Raw genomic sequence first — 24,279 nt, 5'->3', positions numbered from 1 at the left:
TGAAAGCTAGCTCCCTCCTCCCGTCATCCCCAGGGAGAATCACACTGAGGAGAGAGGAATTTGGAAATAACATGAAGGAAAGGGACTTCAGTTTTTCTTTCGAATAAAAATGAGGAACCTGTCTATATGAGCATAAAGGATACAGCTTCCAGACCCTGAAGAAAGGGTTCTGTGTGTCTCCAACAATACCAGTAGCAACTGCAGAGAGTCCATAGAGACAAAAGAAAAAACATACTGCTTATGGGGATGTTTTGGGTGGGGTTTCTGAGTAAGGAACATAAACTTAAACTGGTCTTCCCCAAGTTAGGCTTTTGTGTCCCCACCGTGCTGGTGCTTCAGACGTCATTGTACATCTTGGCTCCCTCTTTAGAAAAAGGGAACAGATCCATTCCAGTTGATGGTGGCATCTCTCCACTTGGTTCTGATCACCATCTCCAGTGGGGAAAACCGTCTTCCTGGTCTGTCTGCATCTTCGTGTTGGATTCTTTCCCAGTGATGGGAGTGAGTGTCTGAGGAAGGAATAGCCAACATTTAGACCCCAGCCTATGTATACCATTTCAGAAGAAGCCAGGAAGGAAGGAAAATAGGATAAGTGGGCAGGAGTTGGGCTCAGCAAGCTGTGTTCCTGGAAGTGAGTGAGCTGATGGGGATTCCAGTAGATGGTGTGTAGATATGCCCCATGCAAGACATGTCCATGATAGTCTGGGTTGTTGTAGATTTTGAAAACTCAGTATTGATGTCATGTAATGGTGTGGTCCCGCACCATAATGGAACACATAGAGTTAGGTGTATCAATAAATCACTGAATGCTGTCAGGAAAAATAAGATAAGAGAGAGTTTCTCAGTGCTAAGAGTACATTTGCATTTTGGGGTGAAGTGCAAATATTCTCGTGAGGTAGTCTAGAACTGAGTTCAAGGCCCAAGTTTGTCACAAATGACCTTTGGGAAGGTGTTTAGTATCTCTCAACCTCATCCATTAGAAATCATTTTTTGGCCACTTCAGTTTCCTCTATGTAAAATAAGTATCATAGTGTCTACTTTAGATGACTGTTAGGAGGATTTAATGGAATAATGTATAAGGCTTTCAACACAGTGCCTGGAACACAATGCTTGCTATGCGTGTGAGCTAATGAAAAACAAAACAAAAAAATCCCAGTGCTTTCCTCAAAGAAGAGAGTAAAGTAGAAGCAATAATAGTAGAAAAGTAGAAACAATAATATACCTTAAGGAATGTATTGGCAATATCCCACTAAATGAAATGGGTATGTATATATATAATATACATTTTTCTGGGGTCATATATATATACACATATATACATACATGCACATATATATATGTATGTATTGGGCTTGCCTGGTGGCTCAGACGGTAAAGAATCCACCTGCAATGAGGGAGACCTGGGTTCGATCCCTGGGTTGGGAAGATCTCCTGAAGGAGGGCATGGCAACTCACTTCAGTATTCTTGCCTGGAGAATCCCATGGACAGAGGACCCTGGCAGACTACAGTCTATGAGGTCGCAAAGAGCTGGACATGACTGAGCAACTAAGCACATGTATGCGTATACACATACACAAAAATATAAATTTCTCACAATTAAAGAAAAAGAATTAGGAGCTACACAGACAAAACAGTCACTAAAATACTCTTCTAAATGTAGTTGTAATAATGAAAAGTTGCCCAAAGCCAGACCTGTGATACTAAATGCAAAGAGTCAGACATCAGATCAGCAAGGTTACATGCATGTTTCCTTGGTAGCAAATACGGGCTCCTGGTTTCAGCATGTTTATTCCCTTGTCCAAAAGGCTAGTGTTTAAAGACATCTTAAGGTTAATCTTTTTTCCTCATTTTTTTTTAATGAAATGGCTTGTATGATCACACTAGAACCTCTGCCAAGACTGTGTCTTCTTGCTTTCCTAGTGTCTGGCACATGCCTGGCACTTAGTAGGCCTCAAAAATGCTTTTTGACCTGATCTGAATACAAATGCACTCTCAGTTTAGTTACTGTGTTCTGGGATGATCAGTCATCTGATACTCTATCTTGGGATTAGAATTCATCAATTGGAACCCCAAGGTTACAATGCTTAGGTTAGACCCATGACATTGAAGCCTAGGTTTCATTTTAGAGATCAAGCCTCCACGTCTTCCTGCAGGGCTAGCCCAAGCATCCACACAGCTGTAAACCAGCACAGCCTTGGCTCTCCGAGCACATTAAGCTGAGAGTACTGGGGTCTGGAGTGCTCACCTATGGTAAGGTGCACAGGCTTGTTCTGTGCAGGCTGGCCACTATAGAAGTACAGATCAAAGAGGCGCTCCACTTTCCAGTCTGATAAGAGCTGCCTGTTTGTACTAAACAGGACACTGTAATTTCCGTTGATGTTGCACAGCCAGACAGGTAACTTGGGAGTCTTCAGCATGCTGCCCACCTGCAAGAGGAGAGAGGAACGCAAATGAACATTAGATTTGGCTCCCTACAAGAGAACACATGTCACCAGGATCAAAAAGCAGCTCGGGGACTTCTCTGGTGTTCCAGTGGTTAAGACTTTGCCTTCCAATGCAGGGGGTGTGGGTTTGATCCCTGGTAAGGTGGGGGGGCTAAGATCCTACACGCCTCATAGCCAAAAAACCAAAACACAAAACCAGAAGTAGTATTGTAAAAAATTCAATAAAGGCTTAAAAATAATTTTTTTTTTTTAAAGCAGCTCAGAGACTTGGCATCGCGTTTATAGCTGGGCAGGGCACTGTGCATGGAGGAAGATTTCAAACAAAGGCTTTCCCGTGAATGAATTTGCATTTATGAATGGTGTGGTGGTGATGCTCCAGTTTTCCTCTTCATGGATTTTATTTTAAAACATTTTGAGGGTGGGCTTATGGAGCTGGTGGAACCATCTCAGTTTGGTTTGTTAGTGAGGTGGAGAATAAATAGACTGAAATAGAAGTGTAGGAATGGAATATGAGAACTTGAACTGGTCTTTTTGTTGACTAGTGTACTTATTTCTGTTCCCAAGATAGGACAGTATTTCATTCAGCAGGTGGTCATTCTGGCAGCACTAACCATTTAGATCATAGGAAATAGAGCCTAGAATATGAAAAGAGAGAATATTTTGAATACAGAAAAAAGCTTCTGGGAAATGAGTGGAATGCACACAAACACTCTCACAGATATACACATATCTGCGTGTTACCACGGAGAAGGTAATGGCAAGCCACTCCAGTACTCTTGCCTAGAAAATCCCATGGATGGAGGAGCCTGGTAGGCTGCAGTCCGTGGGGTCGCTAAGGGTCGGACACAACTGAGCGACTTCACTTTCACTTTTCACTTTCACACATTGGAGAAGGAAATGGCAACCCACTCCAGTGTTCTTGCCTGGAGAATCCCAGGGACGGGGGAGCCTGGTGGGCTTCTGTCTGTGGGGTCACACAGAGTCAGACACGACTGGAGTGACTTAGCAGCAGCAGCGTGTTACCATGTAGATCAATTGTGAAGTTGTACTTAGAGCTGAGTGTACTAGTTCAATATTGTGTATAATATTAAGTTCACTATTAAAAAAAAGTATTTGTTTTTGGTTGTGCTGGATTTTTGTTGCTATGTGGGCTTTTCTCTAGTTGCGGCAAGTGGGGGCTACTCTCTAGCTGTGGTGCCTCTGTGTCCCTCTGTGGTGGCTTCTCACGCAGCACAGGCTGTAGGGGACATGAGCTTCCGCAGTTGCAGCCCCTGGACTCTAGCACACAGGCTCAATAGTTGTGGTACACAGGCTTAGTTGTTGTGTGGCATGTGGGATCTTTCTAGATCAAGGATCAAACCTGTGTCTCCTACATAGGCAGGTGGATTCTTTCCACTGAGTCACCAGGGAAGTGTAAGTTCAGTGTTTTAATCAGCTTGTTTTCTGTTTTTTCCAGGCAACTGTCAATTCAGCCTTGAATTCTCAGGCCAGTGAATTAGATTCACCAAAGCACCACTCTGGGAGGCTCACTAGTAAAGGATCCTGCATACTCCAGTAACGCCTGAGGTTCGTTGTTGCTGTTCATTCACTAAGTCATGTCCAATTCTTTGCGACCCCATGGACTGCAGCACACCAGGCTTCCCTGTCCTTCACTGTCTCCCAGTTTGGTCAAACTCCTGTCCATTGAATCAGTGATACTACCTAAACATAACATGCTCTGTCACCGGCTTCTCCTGTTGCCCTCAATCTCTCCCAGCATCAGGGTCTTTTCCAAAGAATCAGCTCTTTGCATGGCCAAAGTATTGGAGCTTCAGGATCAGTTCTTCCAATGAACATTCAGGGTTCATTTCCTTTGGGATTGACTGGTTTGATCTCTTTGCTGTCCAAACACATGAGGGTATCAGGATTATAATGTGTTTTTCTTGATGATATCTCCCATTTTGTTTAAAGAGGCAGGGAAGCACATATTTTTTTTAATGCCATTGAAACTCATTAATGTTTTTTAAAAATCACTTAAAAAAAAAAACACGTAAGGAGATTAATGTGAGCTACATGGAAACCCCCATCATTTCCCATGATGCCAGGGAGAGCTCTGGACCCTCAGCTGTGGCATATCTTCCCATAACAAAAGGATTCAATTCTGTTTCTTTTTTTCTTGGTCCTCAGAGTTGTACTGTGTGTTCAGGAACAAATTCTGTTGCATGGAAAATCCAGCTTTGAAAAAATGACTGCTTGTTTTTTCAACCCAAGTATTAAAGGCTAGTAACTTGACATTTTGATTTCTCAGTCGTTCTATTCAAATCCCTTCCTTCTTCTAGAGTTGAAATTCTTCAGTTGTGGGTGAGTGGGTAAATCAGATGTGCTTTTGTCTTTAAACTTTACTCTTTAGCTACTGGAGAAAAATTATACTACTGTGTTTAAAAGAAATGACTTCAGTTTTAGTTGATAGTTGAAAAAAGGGGTGTAAACCCAGCACCCCAGTCTGGACGTGCTCACAGTGGACACGTTCATCTGCTCACATCAACACCAGCACTCCCTGGACTGAGTATAACATGCGTATAATACACCAAACTTGGGGCAAGTCGCCCACTGGCTACATTGGAAATAAAACACAGGGGATGTGCCATTGAAGCAACCCCATGTATTTATATCCCAGAATCCACCCCACAAGTTCCAAAGAACATCCTCACCATTCATTAGTTATAAAATAAGCTCTTTCTTAGGCCTTCTTGCGATAGTACTAAGGTTATGTATAATCAAAATATGATCCGCAGGACTTGGAATTATTAAGTTTGAAAAATATGGATAAAGTAATTTAAGAAAACTGAGGGCTGTTTGTAATAAAATGCCACTCCATTTTAACTCCAGATGCATATTCTGGCTGATTTTAAATCAGTGAAAGTTCCTGTGAATGATGTGTGGGTGGATGTAATTGACTGTAGACATACATGATATTGTTTCACAAAATCTTTATGACGTAAGCAAAATTCAACTGGAGCTCAGATTCATATTCTGTAAGGTGTGGCCACTGCACTGTTGTGATTTTATGCAACAATGCAACAGTTTTCTCTCCTGAGCTCAAAGCTACTCTTGATCTTATTAAAGTAGGAGGAAAACGAAGGAGTCATAAATATAACAATCTCCAGCACTCAAAGTGACCATTCAGAGACCCTACACTGAGCAGGCAGAGTCCCACTTGCCCTGAGAGATTCTGGTCAAGAGAAATATGTCTGTCACAACACTTTGGGTTTTAACTCCAAGAGGTGAGCCTCAGGATACAGCTTAGAACATGCTTGGTTTAAAGGGAGTACTGCGGAACCAAAACTGAGCACTTCCCAACTGAACCCAGTCAAATATCAAAGCCCTTTCCTCAGTGCCCCATGGAATCTGTTTGACTGGCATCTTCAGTTAAGAATTTGTATTGCTTTGGGATAGACACAACTTATCAGCTAACCTCCCCACAAAAGAGAATTCTAAGTATGTTTTACTGGTGAGATGTCATCAATGCAGAATTTGTGCATGTTGCCTCATGTTGCCATGGTAAAAAGGAAATTAAATTGTGATAGAGTGGTGCTGTAAATAAAATACCTTTCTCCTTAAATTCACTCATTGTGCAATAAGCCCAGTCAGTTCAGCCTTCCATGCAGCAATCAAACCTTCCATAGCAGGTGTCACTGACAGTAAAGTTACGAAGATAGGAAGAGGGGACAAATTCTAAGCACCAGAGAGTGAGGATCCATCTATCCGTGTGGTGGCTTAGTGATAAAGAATCCGCCTGCAATGCAGGAGACCTGATTCGATCGTTGAGTCAGGGAAGACCCCCTAGAGGAGGAAATGGCAAACCACTCCAGTATTCTTGCCTGGAAAATCCCATACACAGAGGAATCTGGTGAGCTACAGTCCATGGGGTCGCAAAGAGTCGGACATGACAGTGACTGAGCACAAGCACAGGCTGGCTCTAGAACAATGGCTCTTGGAATACGCCTCTGCATAAGGAGCTTGATGTTGAAGCCCCAGGGCCCCCATCTGGTGATCTGCTTGGGAGAAAGGTGTGGAAATGTTGTGCTTTCTTCGCCGATTCCTGGTGACGATTCGCATGCGTGGCTCTTCACAGTCTGGCTCTCATCTCTGCCACCCGGAGCACGAGTTGATGTAACTCCTCTTCGCGAGTTTGCAGGGGTGTTGTCATGTTTTCTGGGCGCTACCCCAGCGACTCAGGGGTAGAGAACAGTGGGTGGAGCTTCATCTGGTACTTTCAGTGTTGGATTTCTTCCTGTCAGTCTCTTTAAAGGGAAAATGTAAAGAGGGAAGAAGGTAGGACTCAGATGGTGATGTGCTTTGCCCGGGCTGTCACGGGAATAATTCCAGCAAGACCTAAATGGCTTCAGTTCCTTCTAAAAATCAGAGTTGATTTTCCTTCTCGGTGGCAGGTGCGAAGATAATGTGAACCTCCTAAGGTTTTCCAGATGGTGTTAGACTCAAACTACTTTATGTTCCCACTTAGGTATTGGAACCTCACACTCAAACCTGTATCTTCAAATAGAAAAGTGATGGGAAGCTTCAAAATAGTGCCTCTTCTTGCGGGGAGCCGGCTGTGTACTGCAGAAACTGTCAATCTGGTGGGTTCTGGGGGGCTTGCATGTCATCTAATCAGAGCTCCTTTTTTGTTTTCTTTTTAAAATCTCACCTACTGGGCTGTGACATTGGGACTGAAAGACGTGCGTTTTTGCAGTCTCTGCAATTTTATCACTGAGTTAGAAGAGATTCACTTAGGGAAGACAGATGCAGTGGCGGATGAGGGGGTTTCACCACGACAGCAGGTTCTGCCAAGCAGCACATTGATTTTCTTTTGAATTCAGAAAACTTCTTATATTAGGTTTCTCTTATCAGTGCTTACGTATAATCTTCCAATTTAGAATGCCCACCTGAGGCAGGAGTCCCTAAATACCCAAAAAAAATGCTTATGTGCGAGCTAAGTCACTTCAGTCATATCTGACTCTTTGTGACCAGGTGGACTTTAGCCCACCATGTTCCTCTGTCCATGGGATTCTCCAGACAAGAATACTGCAGTGGGTTGCCATGCCCTTCTTCAGAGGATCTTCCCGACCCAGGGATTGAACCTGCATCTCTTATGTCTCCTGCATTAGCAGGTGGGTTCTTACCACTTAGCGCCAATACCTACATACATTTGGCATATCCATGTGCAGAGTCACCATACCTCAGAGCAGAAAGGGAGGGGAGTGACTGTGGGGTCATCAATCCAATGATGCTTAAAGCACTGCCCTCGAACCACATCTGGTTCTTTTTTGAGCAAACTGCTGTGCTGCAAGAAGTTTTATGATAGAAGGTTATGAAATATTAGATATCTGTATGCACTACCATCAAATGAGTCTTCTGGTTAGCACATCTCTGAGCTCCACTGAGCTTATCCTCCTAGCGTATAGCGATAGACACAGTCCTCCAAACCACAGGTAAAGGGTGACAGATATTTGAAAGGGTGTGTGCCACTAGTACCTGCAGTTCGCAATCAATTCTAACTCACCACTGCTTTCACCTCGAAGTCAGTGGATAAAGTTTTAGATATTGAGTACAACCATCATGCATTCTAAGACTGAGCCATGATTTTGCCACTATCTAACCAATGGCATCCCACTCCGGTACTCTTGCCTGGAAAATCCCATGGACAGTAGAGCCTGGTGGGCTGCAGTCCATGGGGTCACTGCGAGTTGGACAAGACTGAACGTCTTCACTTTCACTTTTCACTTTCATGCATTGGAGAAGGCAATGACAACCCACTCCAGTACTCTTGCCTGGAAAATCCCAGGGATGACGGAGTCTGGTGGGCTGCCGTCTATGGGGTCACACAGAGTCGGACACGACTGAAGCGACTTAGCAGCAGTAGCGGCAGCAACCATTTGTAGTCCAGCATCAGAGGATCTGTAATTTGTTGTTCATTTGCTTAGTTGTGTCCGACTCCTTGTGACCCCATGGACTGCAGCATGCCAGACTTCTCTGTCCTTCACTATCTCCCGGAGTTTTCTCAAACTCATGTCCATTGAGTCAATGATGCCATCCAACCATCTCATCCTCTGTCGCCCCCTTCTCCTCCTGTCCTGGGTCTTTACTTTGGCCACCTGATGCAGAGAGCTGACTACTTGGAAAAGACCCTGATGCTGGGAGAGATTGAGGGCAGGATCTGTAATAGATCTTATATAATACAAATATACATGTCTATGTCAATGCATTGATGTGATTGATTACAGAAGCACCTCTGAAAGATATCCTATCCAGAACAAACGTTATTTATTTACCACTTTATCAGAAACAAGTAGAGGTGATCATGACAGGCAGTGGGCTGAAAGTGCCTTGGAACATATATAGATCTGGGCTCAGAACCCTGGCCCTGACACCTTCTTAGTTGGTGGCCTTCTTACACATTTCTCAGTCTGGAATTTCTCATCTCTGAAACAAACAGCTAGTGGGAAGCTGCTATATAGTTCAGGCAGCTCAGCTTGGTGCTCTGTGATGACCTAGAAAGGTTGGATGTGGGGAGGGGAGGAAAGGTCAAGGGGGAGGGCATATATGTACACATATGGCTGTTTCACTTCATTGTACAACACTGTAAAGCAACTATATTCCCAATAAAAAGAAATAAAATGAATGATCACATAACAGCCGCTGTACTTGAACGAATACCGATTGTAACTCTGAGTGGAAATGAGGGTTAAATGAAAGAAGATATCATTACCAGTGACTTGGAGAGAGCCCAGCACACAGTGTGTGCTCTGCACAAGTGGCTGTTAGACTCTAATGACTAAATGAGCTTTAAAAAAATACCATCTTCAGGAGTGATTGAGCTTTAAAAAATACTTTAATTGCCATCTTTGGGAGTGATGGGAAAATATAAAATTCTTATAGATATAAAATCATTATATACAAAAATTATTTTGATAATATTTGGTGAGTTATAGATTGCTTTTTTTCCCAGAATATAATGAGCTGCTATAGAAAGAATAAAAAAGCACCTTCAGGTTAAATAAACTTTCTATGTACATATGTAGATGCCTAACAGCGTCATATATCTCAGCAGTTCAAGTAAAACTACCTGCCAGCCTGTATTTGCTCTTTAATACATTTGTTCTGAAACCAAACTTCAAGTGTATGTCAGAGACAACATAATAAACATCCTCTGGGTTTCAAGCCATTAGTGTACAATTTCAGGCAATTTTCACTGAGGGCAGGATTCATAGGCATCTCCCTGGGGAGAGAGCACTGACTCTAAGAAGCAAAGATGAAAAGCCACATTAGTCACTTTTTGAAAAGATGGAAGCTTTGTAGATGTGATTTCTATGTAGATTTTAAAGCTAACCCAGTGTCTCACCATCCTTTGCCCTGCTTCCAGTTTGTGAGCAGGCATTTGGATGGTGGTCCTGAGGTCGGCTACATTTTGCCCTCTTCCCAGCAAGAAAGCTTTTTTTTTTCTTTTTTTTAACCTTAGACCTTGGCCTCTTGATGGAATTTAAGGTCCCAACAAGCATCCACTTAATTACTGGAGGATATTTTAGGCTCTGCGGGTAATTTTCTTTACAGCATGACTTAGCAGCGCTGTTGGTCAGAGCTGACTTGTATTGAAAGACATGCGATCCGGGGAAAATGGTAGCACTGGATTGCTATGAATTCTTGCTTCTCTGAAGCTGTCTCTCTTTTTCTCTCAATCTCACTTTCTTTGGGGCTGGGGTGCATAGCCTTTGATATAGTCCCTTTTCTCAGAGCAGCTTAGTTGCTATTTAGCAAATGCCTGTTTAATTTTAAGCTTTGAAACTTGCCCCTAACACCTTGGTAAAAAGGAGTGGAAAGCTGTCAACATTTCTCATACTTGAAGGAAATATCAGTATTGAAAGAAGATACTCTTTGTTGTAATTTCACTTGAAATGATAGTTTTCAAATTCTGTATACCATGGATTTAATCAGTTAAGCCTAATGAGATTCTCCCCCCCACACACACCTTTTTTAGAGCAGTGGTTCAGTTGGGACAGTTTTGTCCTCTGGGGGACGTTTGGCAATATCTGGAGACATTCTTGGTTGTCACGGGGGGTGGGGCAGTTCTACTGGGATTTAGAGGGTAAAAGCTAGGATGCTGCTGAATATCCCATAATGCACAGGACAGCCCCCACCACAAAGAATTATCCATTCCAAAGTATTAGGAGTGCTGAGGTTAAGCAGCCTTTCTCTGGAACAGAGATTTCTAACTCTGGATGCACCTGAGGGGTTAAAACACCTTGATTACCAGATGGTCTCCAGGCCAGATAAACCAGTCACTGGATGGGACCAGCTGTACAATTTGTGGGGTCCAGTACAAAATGAAAGACTGAATGCCTTTGTTCAAAAAATGTTAAGAATTTTAAGGCAGTGACAGCAGAGCCTTCTAAGTGTGGGGCTGTGTGTTCACACAGGTCCTACACACATATAGCTGACATTGTTCTGGAGGATGACATGAGCACTGATAATTTTAGACGCTCCCTAAGAGTAAGAGACATCTCACCAAAGACAATGCTGCTGCTGCTGCTGCTAAGTCGCTTCAGTCGTGTCCGACTGTGTGTGACCCCATAGACAGCAGCCCACCAGGCTCCCCCGTCCCTGGGATTCTCCAGGCAAGAATAGTGGAGTGGGTTGCCATTTCCTTCTCCAATGCATGAAAGTGAAAAGTGAAAGTGAAGTCGCTCAGTCGTGTCCGACTCTTAGCGACCCCATGGACTGCAGCCTACCAGGCTCCTCTGCCCATGGGATTTTCCAGGCAAGGGTACTGGAGTGGGTTGCCATTGCCTTTTCCATCAAAGACAATAGACAGATAGCAAATAAGCATATGCTTATTATCAGGGAAATGCAAATAAACAAACAATGTGATACCTATTAGAGTGGCTGAAATCCAGAACACTGACAACACTAAATGCTGGCAAGGAGTCAGGGCAACAGGAACTCTCATCCATTGCTGGTGGGAATGTAAAATGGTACAGCCTCCTTGGAAGGCAGTTTATTATAAAACTAAACATACTCTTACCATGTGATCCAGCAATTTGCCCCCCCTTGAATTTACCCAAAGGAGCTGAAAACTTATGTCCACACAGAAACCTGCACATCGATGTTTATAGCAACATTATTCACGATTGCCAAAATGTGGAAGCAACCAAGATATCTTTTATAAGTTAATGGCTAAATAAACCATGATATATCAATGGAATAATATTTGTTCACAGAAATATTATTCACAATGTTCCAATGGAATATTATCCAGTGCTATAAAGAAATGAGGTATCAAGCTGTGAAAATATATGGAGAAAATGTAAAGGCATATTATTAAGTGAAAGAAGCCAATCCAAAAAGGCTACATACTATGATTCCAACTATATATTAATAACACTCTAGAAAAGGCAGAACTGTGGAGACAGTAAAAAGATCCATCATTGAGGGAGATGGAGGGTTGACTTGGCAGAGCACAGAGGATTTTTAGGGCAGTGAAACTACTCTGTATGATGCTATAATGGTGAATACATGTCATTATACATTAAACCCACAGAGTGTAAGCACAAAGAGTGAGCCATAACATAAACTATGGACTTAGTTTATGTCGGTGTAGGTTCATCAACTGTAACAAATGTACCACTCTGGTGGAGGATACTGATAATGTGGAAGCCATGCGTGTGTAAGGTCAGGGAATATGTGAAAACCTTTGTGCTTCCCACTCAATTTTGCTGTAAACCTAAAACTGCTTTCAGTTCAGTTCAGTCGCTCAGTTGTGTCCAACTCTTTGCGACCCCATGGACTGCAGCACGCCAGGCTTCCCTGTCCATCACCAACTCCCGGAGTTTACTCAAACTCATGTCCATTGAGTCAGTGATGCCATCCATCCATCTCATCCTCTGTTGTCCCCTTCTCCTCCTGCCCTCAATCTTTCCCAGCATCAGGGTCTTTTCCAGTGAGTCAGCTCTTCTTATCAGGTGGCCAAAGTAGGAGTTTCAGCTTCAACATCAGTCCGTCCAAAGAATATTCAGGACTGATTTACTTTAGGATGGACTGGTTGGATCTCCTTGCAGTCTAAGAGACTCTCAAGAGTCTTCTCCAACAACTGCTTTAACTGACCTAAAACTGCTACTGCTAAGCCACTTCAGTCGTGTCCGACTCTGTGTGACCCCATAGACGGCAGCCTACCAGGCTCCCCTGTCCCTGGGATTCTCCAGGCAAGAACACTGGAGTGGGTTGCCATTTCCTTCTCCAATGTGTGAAAGTGAAAAGGGAAAGTGAAGTCGTTCAGTCATGTCTGACTCACAGTGACCCCATGGACTGCAGTCTACCAGGCTCCTCCATCCATGGGATTTTCCAGGCAAGAGTACTGGAGTGGCTTGCCACTGCCTTCTCCGGACCTAAAACTGGTTACCTATTTATTTAATATATATTAGAAAGAGTGTGTCAAGTCTATTGCTTATATTACTGCTATAGAAAATGTATATATGTATGTGAAAGTTGCTCATTTGTGTCCGACTCTTTGCAACCCCATGGACTCCAGGCCAGAATACTGGAGTGGGTAGCCTTTCCCTTCTCCAGGGGATCTTGCCAACCCAGGGATCGAACCCAGGTCTCCCTCATTGCAGGAAGATTCTTTACCAGCTGAGCTACCACTGTAGCAAGGTTAGATTCAAATTTTAAAAGTGAATTCATTTAAAGGACAATATTAAGCAAATAATAACAGAGGTGGTGTGAAGATATGACAAAGCTTATGAATTACCTACTCAATGACAGAATTATGAGAAACACTGTTTCAAATCTTTGTAGTTTGTAGTGAGGATATGGTGAAATAATCTTGTGAAAGAACTTTATAATAATAGACAAAGCACTAAAGTTGTTGTGGTTTTGTACCTCACTCCTTGAAACTTGCCCCCAGTGTAGCCTACCAGACTGAGTCTTGTCCTATTCCTGGGTTCTAATAGATGCAGAGTGCTTAACCAAGGACATTAAGTGACCTTGTGTGGTTGAAAGAAAACAATGTATAATGAAATCTATAAGTCCCCTATTTTTGGCTTAGTTTTCCTTGTTATTATATACATCAAATTCTAAGATGAATTCCCAAATTATCAGGGACAAGCAGTTAGGAATTTTATAGTCATAACAGATCCATTCTCTGTTTAGGACATATTCAAAATACAGTTTTTCAGTTTCATATAGTGGAAATGTTTGCATCCATTAAATATGATGAAGGACACACATTCATTGACATATAAGGACATTGGTATTACATGAGAAAGACAAGGTTCAGAAGAAGTAGAATAGGACGTATTTATATGAGAAAGAGAAGGAAGCATTTCTGAGAGAACTGACCCTGGCTGATGGACTGGGTTCATTTGTTTTACTTTTAGTTTATCTGTCACTTCTCATTTTTTCTTTCTTCAAACTGAAGTGTAGTTGATTTACAATGTTATGTTAGTTTCTGTTGTCATTTTTCTATGATGGACTAGATTTCAAACTCAAGGAATACTTAGTAAACTTTGAAGACACACTTGTATAGAAGATACGGTCATTCTGTGATAGTCGGATGCCACGTTCCCAACACCATCAGACATGATTTGTGTGTGTTGTGATGTGCTGATTTCATGAATAATGCGTTGTAGCTGGACCCAACAGTAGGAGGAAAGCCAGATGAAGTGATAGATATAAAAAGACCTCATAAAGTGTAAAGTCCTGTACATGTGAAAGAGACTATGAGCCTGAACCAGCAGAGTGAAGGACAGGACAGGCTCTGAGCAGAGGGGCTATTTGGTGCCATTCCAGAAAAACATCTATTTCTGCTTCATTGACTATGCCAAAGCCTTTGACTGTGTGGATCACAATAAACTGTGGAACATTCTTAAAGAGATGGGAATCCCAGACCACCTGACCTGCCTCTTGAGAAACCTGTATGCAGGTCAGGAAGCAACAGTCAGAACTGTACATGGAACAACAGACTGGTTCCAAATAGGAAAAAGAGTGCGTCAAGGCTGTATATTGTCACCTTGCTTATTTAAATTCTATCCAGAGTACATCATGAGGAACACTGGGCTGGAAGAAGCACAAGCTGGAATCAAGATTGCCGGGAGAAATATCAATAATCTCAGATATGCAGATGACACTACCCTTATGGCAGAAAGTGAAGAGGAACTCAAAAGCCTCTTGTTGAAAGTGAAAGAGGAGAGTGAAAAGGTTGGCTTGAAGCTCAACATTCAGAAAACAAAGATCATGGCATCTGGTCCCATCACTTCATGGGAAATAGATGGAAAAACAGTGGAAACAGTGTCAGACTTTATTTTTTTGGGCTCCAAAATCACTGCGGATGCTGATTGCAGCCATGAAATTAAAAGACGCTTACTCCTTGGAAGGAAAGTTATGACCAACCTTGATAATATATTGAAAAGCAGAGACATTACTTTGCCAACAAAGGTCCATCTAGTCAAGGCTATGGTTTTTCCTGTGGTCATGTATGGATGTGAGAGTTGGACTGTGAAGAAAGCTGATCACCGAAGAATCGATGCTTTTGAACTGTGGTGTTGGAGAAGACTCTTGAGAGTCCCTTGTACTGCCAGGAGATCCAACCAGTCCATTCTAAGGGAGATCAATCCTGGGTGTTCATTGGAAGGACTGATGCTAAAGCTGAAACGCCAATACTTTGGCCACCTCATGCGCCAAGTTGACTCACTGGAAAAGACTCTGATGCTGGGAAAGGTTGGGGGCGGGAGGAGAAGGGGACGACGGAGAGTGAGATGGCTGGATGGCATCACCGACTCTGTGGACATGAGTTTGAGTGAACTCCGGGAGTTGGTGATGGACAGGGAGGCCTGGCGTGCTGTGATTCATGGGGTCACGGAGAGTCGGACATGACTGAGCGACTGAACTGAACTGAACCGAACTGAACCTGGGAAGGTTTGTCACCATCATATTGAATTCCATCCCAGGTAGTTTCAGGATTGCTCCAGAGAAGCATTGCTTCTCACAGAACCTCCTTGCGTTCCCTAGGTTTTAGGACGAACTTTTTGTGAAAATATCACAGAAGCATCTTTGATTTGTGGTTTGGGTGGTGTACTTGTTTCCTCACTCTGCTGGTTGTTTTTGCAGAGTCACATCTTAACTCAGTTCTCTGGTTGTGCTTTTCAACAGCACAGTCTACATTCTGGTTGTCAGAGGTTATAAATCCTCAGAACTGGAAAGTGTTTTGAGAGGCCTTTCATAAGTGAGGTTCCCTTTATTTTTCAGTGATTTTTAAAGCTCTGAGTAATAGATACAATATATGTCTTCATATTTGCATAAATAAAGGGTTGGGAAGATACTCATTGTCAGCTGACAGTATCGATTTCTGAAGAGTGGGGATGCTAGGGGACTTTATTTGTATACTTCAAGTATTGTTTTTAAAAATGATTTGCATATTACCTGTATCACCTATACTCTATATACATAAAAATTGATAAAGCAAAATATAAAGCAAGACTTATATATTTCCATTTCAGTTCAGTTCAGTTCAGTCGCTCAGTCGTGTCTGACTCTTTGCGACCCCATGAATCACAGCACACCAGGCCTCCCTGTCCATCACCAACTCCCGGAGTTCACTCAAACTCATGTCCACAGAGTCGGTGATGCCATCCAGCCATCTCATTCTCGGTCATCCCCTTCTCCTCCCACCCCCAACCTTTCCCAGCATCAGAGTCTTTTCCAGTGAGTCAACTTGGCGCATGAGGTGGCCAAAGTATTGGAGTTTCAGCTTTAGCATCAGTCCTTCCAATGAACACCCAGGATTGATCTCCTTTAGAATGGACTGGTTGGATCTCCTTGCAGTACAAGGGACTCTCAAGAGTCTTCTCCAACACCACAGTTCAAAAGCATCAATTCTTTGGCGATCAGCTTTCTTGACAGTCCAACTCTCACATCCATACATGACCACGGAAAAAACCATAGCCTTGACTAGACAGACCTTTGTTGGCAAAGTAATGTCTCTGCTTTTTAATATGCTATCTAGGTTGGTCATAACTTTCCTTCCAAGGAGTAAGCGTCTTTTAATTTCATGGCTGCAATCAGCATCCGCAGTGATTTTGGAGCCCAAAAAAATAAAGTCTGACACTGTTTCCACTGTTTTTCCATCTATTTCCCATGAAGTGATGGGACCAGATGCCATGATCTTTGTTTTCTGAATGTTGAGCTTCAAGCCAACCTTTTCAGTCTCCTCTTTCACTTTCCCTGAAAAATCTCTGTGTGTGTCTGTATGTGCGTGTGAGAGGCATGCAGTAAAGTAGTAAAGGAAAAAGTAAACTCAGATTGAATTAGGACTTCCCAGATGGAGCTAGTGGTAAAGAATCTACCTGCTAGTGCAGGAGACGTGGGTTTGATCCTTGGGTCGGGAAGATCCCCTGGAGGAGAAAATGGCAACCCACTCCCATATTCTTGCCTGGAGAATCCCATGGACAGAGGAGCTTGACGGGTTACAGCCCATGGGATTTCAAAGAACTGGACACAACTGAGTACGGACACATGCAATCTAGAGACTTAAATAAAATGTCCAAATAGTGACACTGGTGGTGTGGTTGAGAATTGGAACACACTTACCTGTGAAAGTCTGTCATCCTCTGAAGTGTCCTTACCCCACTGCAAATAGCCGATGTCACTGCGGGTCAGGACCCCATGTAATATTTCTTGAGACTTTCCTTTCTGACAGCCGTTAAAAATGTGTGGACTTGCTCTTCCAGTTAAAATCAGGTTCAAAACTGCCTAGATGACATATTTTACAAATACGTGTAAAGATAACCTTGACATAAGGACTTAATTTTTTTATTTTCATAATCACAAAGATAACCATTTTTAGTGAAAAGAATGAAATCCCACAGTATATAATTCTGAAAAAACATATGTTATAAATGTTTGGTAGAGTTAAAATAGGAGTTTATTAATTTTTTTCTTGAGCCATGCCCCATAACTCCCCACAGGCCCTTAAAATTTTCTTAAACTTTGGTTTCTATAATTGTGATTTAAGATGCATGAAATTAAGATATTTTTATAGTGCTTTCCTTTCAGTTATGAGGGATTCCTGGCAGGGAGGGGTTCTTGTCAAGATATTTTCTAACATTTCTAGACTCTGAGGGATGGCAGACTCTCAGAGGTAAACTAGAAAGGACAGTAATGGAAAGTGGAAAAGTAAAAAAAAAAAAAAAAAAATAGGCGGGGGACATCTTAGTATTTCAAAGATAATTTGATCACCCTTCACTTAAGGAGAGAATATACTTAATTGAAAAAATAAAAGCCTTATTTTAAAATAAAATAAATGCCAGATTCTACAATAAAAAGGTAGTCTTACAACCCACCTGCCTACACAGGAAACCTCCAGCATTTGGTTGTAGTAGGTGAGTGGTGGAGACGTCCAGCTCCTTCTGAAGCCTGCAGAATGGGAGGAACCATCAGCATTCAGAGACCACGGGTGCTTCAGGGACCCACCGCCTTTCCTGCCTTCACCCCCCAACACAGAGCAGCACTAACATGAGCTCGTCTGGTCACTCTCCTTCCCAAGTGCCTGGTGTGTTTCCATCTGTCCCCTGGAAAGCTTCTAGGACTGGGGCCGTAGGGACGATTGGGGAAATTCTGATGCCATTGGGGGAAGCCGATGAGAAGCGATGAGGGAGGAGGAAGAAGCGACAGACCTCGCATGTGACAATCCTTCGGTATGGGCTCTGTGGGGATGCTGGACTCAGCAGAACAACTATTTGCCCTGAGTCCCAGGGGATGCTTGGCTTAGGGTGGTGACTTGTGGCCACTCCAGAGAGTGGCCCGAGGCAGAGCTGAACAGACTGTTTAAGGGGAAAACACCAGCTTGGCGTTAAGCCCGTTTCTTGATTGCAGTTTCCACTGTTTCACTGGGGACCAGGGATCAGGGTTCTACCCAGGGCAATGTAATATCAAAGTGGAAAGTGGCTTCAGCTGAAACCCAGAGGGAGACGCTGAGTATGTGAGCTATATGTGTTCTTGGATGAACCTAGTCACAGGGTTGGAAGGTCAGGCGCTTCTGTGAATCAGACCTAAAGACATGGGTGAAGCATCAGATAAAATTCAGGGCAGTGTTTCCTAAAGGATGGCTTGATGTTAGTTGATACAGATGTGAGCATTTAAAAAGTTCCACATTTATGTGTTTAATACATTTTGTCCTTAGCACAGCAAATAAATGATTTAGATCATAGTAATATTTAAAGAATATTAAATTTAAGAAGAGGATATTTAAATGTGTATTGATTTTGAATTTTTCTTCTTTTCTATTTTCGTCTGTGCCATGGATCATGTCAGATCTTAGTTCTCTCATCAGAGATAGAACACTTGCCCCCTGCAGTGGAATCACAGTCTTAACCACTGGACTGCCAGGGAAACCCCAAATGTGTGTTGATTTAAGGAAATTGTTAAGCAAATAATAATATATCATAAAAGTATGATATGCAAATGACAAGTTTCAGGAACACTGCCTCAAGGTTTGAAATTTTTCCTTTCTGGAAGCCCTGTATTTCTCTCTCTCTGACTTGCAAAAGCTTATCCTTTTTTCAGGGTCCAGAAGAAGGTCTACTTCTTCCAAGATGCCTTCCTTGACTACCCTTTCTGTTGGGGACCCTTCCTCCTCTGGCATTCTATAAGAGTCATTGTCTTTGCACATCATCTGACATACAAGTACCATCTGGGACTTTCCCAGTCTACCTGGGATTTTACCTGGATTTTACCAAACTAGAACCTCAGAGGCGATCAGGGCCATATCCTGTTTTATTTGTATATCCCACAGTGCCAAGAACGGTACTTTGCATTTCATGGGGACAAAATAAATATTTGTGGGTATATATTTTATTGTATATATAGAAATCATGAATTGTTTTCATTTATGAAAGTTGTACAAATAAGCCTGAGTGATGTCTGCCAATATTTATAACCACAAGAAGGAACCTCCCACAGTGCTAGAAAAGTAGATTCGAACTTTACTGATGACATCCACTGTCCCATGAATATGGCCAAACTGACTACAGAAAAGGATGTATAACAGAAGAGTGTCTACTAGAAAAAAAAAAAATAGCTCTCATGTTTCCTATAAGGCATGAAAATACTTTCCAACACAAGAGAACATAGTTCATGTGACCCCAGAGCTATAGGAAATACCCATGCAAATATTTGTAGCATTTACCTTTCAAATGTTCTGGAGAAGATCAGGCTGTAAAGAAACAAGATGACGCCATGGCATCCTTCTCCTTTGAACTATTTGGAAAACAAAGGAAAAACACATTTGCCTAAATGCAGTGCATCTCTGTGTACCTGTGGGCACAAATTCAAGGATTTACAGCCTGCGGGATTTTTTCTAGCTGATGAAAGGACAGTGGACACTCTCTCTGCTTCCCTAGGTCATTTCCACTCTCAAATGCATCCTCTTGCCTTGCTTCAGGCCTGCCAGCGGCACCATCATTCTCTTGGCTTTCAACGCATCTTTCTTTCCTCCACTTATATCACGTGACTCTCTTTGACTCATGGCTAAGACTTAGTGTATTTTCTCTCTCCATTTTTCCAGCATCCATCCTAGCCCAGCCCTTCAGAGTTGCTCTGGATGGCCTTTATCTAGCCTCCCTCAGTCACTGCATTCCTCCTCATTACCCCGTTAAACTCAGGGAGAGCAGAGAAGTTTTCTAGAAATAGTTTTGGAGTTACAGAAACCTGAATTCAAAACCAGTTCTATTATACTAACTCCAACTCACTTCTTTGAGTTTCAGTCTCATCTGTAATTGCAGATAAAAATACCTTTTCCCTAGGATTGTTGCAAAAGTTGAAGGAAATAATGTACAGTGCCTACCTTGGTTTTGTTTTGTTTTGTTGTCATTGTTTAGTCACTCAATCTTGTCCTACTCTTTGTAACCCCATGGACTGCAGCATGCCAGGATTCCCTATCCTTCACTATTTCCCAGAGTTTGCTCAAACTCATGTCCAATGAGTCAGTGATGCTATCCAACCATCTCATCCTCTGTCATCCCCTTCTCTTGCCTTTAATCTTGCCCAGCATTAGAGTCTTTTCCAATGAATCAGCTCTTCGCATCAGGTAGCCAAACTTTGGAGCTTCAATTTAAGCATCAGTCCTTCCAATGAATATTCAGGACTGATTTCCTTTAGGATTGACTGGTTGGATCTCCTTGCAGTCCCAGGGACTCTCAAGAGTCTTCTCCAACACCACAGTTCAAAAGCATCAATTCTTTGGTGTTCAGCCTTCTTTATGGTCCAACTCTCACATCCATACATGACTACTGGAAAAACCATAGCCTTGACTAGACGGACCTTTGTTGGTAAAGCAATGTCTCTGCTTTTTAATACGCTGTCTAGGTTGATCATAGGTTTTCTTCCAAGGGGCAAGTGTCTTTTGATTTCATGGCTACAGTCACCACCTGCAGTGATTTCGGAGCCCAAGGAAATAAAGTCTCTCACTGTTTCCATTGTTTCCCCATATATTTGCCATGAAGTGATGGGACCAGATGCCATGGTATTTGTTTTTTGAATGTTGAGTTTAAAGCCAGCTTTTTCACTCTCCTCTTTCACCTTCATCAAGAGTCTCTTTAGTTCTTCATTGCTTTCTGCCCTAAGGGTATGTCATCTGCATATCTGAGGTTATTGATATTTCTCCTGATAATCTTTTTTTTTTTAGGTAATTAATTTATTTTTATTGGAGGCAAATTATTTTACAATATTATATTGGTTGGTTTTGCCATACATCGATATGAATTTGCCCCGGGTTTACATAAGTTCCCCCTCCTGAACCCCCTCCCACCTCCCTCCTCCCTTTATCCTCCCTCTGGGTCATCCACGCATGCCAGCCCTGAGCATCCTATAACATGCATTGACCCTGAACTAGTGATTCGTTTCACATATGACAACATACGTGTTTCAATGCGATTCTCCCAAATCATCCCACCCTCACCCTCTCCCATAGAGTCCCAAAGACTGATCTATACATCTGTGTCTCTTTTGCTGTCTCGTATACAGGGTTATCATTTGCATCTTTCTAAATTCCATATATATGTGTTAGTATACTGTATTGGTGTTTTTCTTTCTGGCTTACTTCACTCTGTATAATAGGCTCCAGTTTCATCCACCTCATTAGAACTGATTCAAATGTATTCTTTTTAATGGCTGAATAATACTCCATTGTGTATATGTACCAAAGCTTTCTTATCCATTCGTCTGCAGATGGACATCTAGGTTGCTTCCATGTCCTGGCTATTATAAACAGTGCTGCAATGAACATTGGAGTACACGTGTCTCTTTCAATTCTGGTTTCCTCGGTGTGTATGCCCAGGAGTGCGATTGCTGGATCATATGGCAGTTCTATTTCCAATTTTTTGAGGAATCTCCATACTGTTCTCCATAGTGGCTGTACTAGTTTGCATTCCCACCAACAGTGTAAGAGGGTTCCTTTCTCTCCACATCCTCTCCAGCATTTATTGCATGTAGACTTTTGGATAGCAGCCATTCTGACTGGTGTGAAATGGTATCTCATTGTGGTTTTGATTTGCATCTCTCTGATGATGAGGGATGTTGAGCATTTTTTCATGTGTTTGTTAGCCATCTTTATGTCTTCTTTGGAGAAATGTCTGTTTAGTTCTTTGGCCCATTTTTTGATTGGGTCATTTATTTTTCTGGAATTGAGCTGCAGGAGCTGCTTGTATAATTTGGAGATTAATCCTTTATCAGTTGCTTCATTTGCTATTATTTTCTCCCATTCTGAAGGTTGTCTTTTCACCTTACTTATAGTTTCCTTTGCTGTGCAGAAGCTTTTGATTTTAATTAGGTCCCATTTGTTTATTTTTGCTTTTATTTCCAGTATTCTGGGAGGTGGGTCATGGAGGATCCTGCTGTGATTTATGTCGGAGAGTGTTTTGCCTACGTTCTCCTCTAGGAGTTTTATAGTTTCTGGTCTTACATTTAGCTCTCTAATCCATTTTGAGTTTATTTTGGTGTATGGTGTTAGGAAGTGTTCTAGTTTCATTCTTTTACAAGTGGCTGACCAGTTTTCCCAGCACCACTTGTTAAAGAGACTGTCTTTTCTCCATTTTATATTCTTGCCTCCTTTGTCAAAGATGAGGTGTCCATAGATGCGTGGATTTATCTCTGGGCTTTCTATTTTGTTCCATTGATCTATATTTCTGTCTTTATGCCAGTACCATACTGTCTTGATGACTGTGGCTTTGTAGTAGAGCCTGAAGTCCAGCAGGTTAATTCCCCCAGTTCCATTTTTCTTCCTCAAGATTGCTTTGGCTATTCAAGGTTTTTTGTATTTCCATACAAATTGTGAGATTATTTGTTCTAGTTCTGTGAAAAATATCTTTGGTAGCTTGATAGGGATTGCATTGAATGTATAAATTACTTTGGGTAGTATACTCATTTTTACAATATTTATTCTTCCAATCCATGAACATGGTATATTTCTCCATCTATTAGTGTCCTCTTTGATTGCTTTCAGTAGTGTTTTATAGTTTTCTATGTACAAGTCGGACACGACTGAGCGACTGAACTGAACTGAACTGAACTGATGTACAAGTCTTTTGTTTCTTTAGGTAGATATATTCCTAAGTATTTAATTCTTTTCGTTGCAACAGTGAATGGAATAGTTTCCTTAATTTCTCTTTCTATTTTCTCATTATTAGTGTATAGGAATGCAAGGGATTTCTGTGTGTTGATTTCATATCCTGCAACGTTACTGTAATTATTGATTAGCTCTAGTAGTTTTCTGGTAGAGTCTCTAGGGTTTTCTGTGTAGAGGATCATGTCATCAGCGAACAGTGAAAGTTTTATTTCTTCTTTTCCAATTTGGATTCCTTTTATGTCTTTTTCTGCTCTGATTGCTGTGGCCAAAACTTCCAGAACTATGTTGAATAGTAGTGGTGAGAGTGGGCACCCTTGTCTTGTTCCTGACTTTAGGGGAAATGCTTTCAGTTTTTCACCATTGAGGATAATGTTTGCTGTGGGTTTGTCATATATAGCTTTTATTATGTTGAGGTATGTCCCTTCTATTCCCACTTTCTGGAGGGTTTTTATCATAAATGGATGTTGAATTTTGTCGAAGGCTTTCTCTGCATCTATTGAGATAATCATATGATTTTTATTTTTCAGTTTGTTAATGTGGTGTATTACGTTGATTGATTTGCGGATATTGAAGAATCCTTGCATTCCTGGGATAAAGCCCACTTGGTCATGATGTATGATCTTCTTAATATGCTGTTGGATTCTGATTGCTAGAATTTTGTTAAGGATTTTTGCATCTATGTTCATCAGTGATATTGGCCTGTAGTTTTCTTTTTTTGTAGGGTCTTTACCAGGTTTTGGGATTAGGGTGATGGTGGCCTCATAGAATGAGTTTGGAAGTTTCCCTTCCTCAGCAATTTTCTGGAAGAGTTTGAGTAGAATAGGTGTTAGCTCTTCTCTAAATTTTTGGTAGAATTCAGCTGTGAAGCCGTCTGGACCTGGGCTTTTGTTTGCTGGGAGATTTTTGATTACCGTTTCAATTTCCGTGCTTGTGATGGGTCTGTTCAGATTTTCTATTTCTTCCTGGTTCAGTTTTGGAAAGTTGTATTTTTCTAGGAATTTGTCCATTTCTTCCAGGTTATTCATTTTATTGCCATATAATTGCTGATAGTATTCTCTAATAATCCTTTGTATTTCTGTGTTGTCAGTTGTGATCTCTCCATTTTCATTTCTAATTTTATTGATTTGGTTCTTCTCCCTTTGTTTCTTGATAAGTCTGGCTAGTGGTTTGTCAATTTTATTTACCTT

At 41.8% G+C, this 24,279-nt stretch overlaps 1 protein-coding gene across 1 annotated transcript in view; it reads right to left on the bottom strand.

The window, feature by feature from the left end:
• Positions 1 to 263: 263 nt before the first annotated feature.
• The window catches only part of MINDY4B (MINDY family member 4B), a 51,198-nt gene continuing 27,182 nt past the window's right edge, over positions 264 to 24,279 (bottom strand). The window contains exons 8-12 of the mRNA XM_055420183.2: positions 19,658 to 19,728; positions 17,814 to 17,886; positions 17,062 to 17,223; positions 2,247 to 2,427; positions 264 to 509 (exon numbers count right to left, since the gene is read on the bottom strand). Coding sequence (XP_055276158.2) covers positions 367 to 509; positions 2,247 to 2,427; positions 17,062 to 17,223; positions 17,814 to 17,886; positions 19,658 to 19,728 — 630 coding nt within the window. The 3' untranslated portion in view covers positions 264 to 366. The remainder of the gene's footprint in view (positions 510 to 2,246; positions 2,428 to 17,061; positions 17,224 to 17,813; positions 17,887 to 19,657; positions 19,729 to 24,279) is intronic.

Source organism: Moschus berezovskii, chromosome 1 (genome assembly GCF_049115385.1).
Source record: "Moschus berezovskii isolate FMDL1 chromosome 1, NW_MosBer_1.0, whole genome shotgun sequence".
Classification (NCBI taxonomy): Eukaryota; Metazoa; Chordata; class Mammalia; order Artiodactyla; family Moschidae; genus Moschus; species Moschus berezovskii.
Note: the sequence above shows the minus strand (reverse complement) of the source record. Positions and strands in the feature narration are given on the sequence as shown.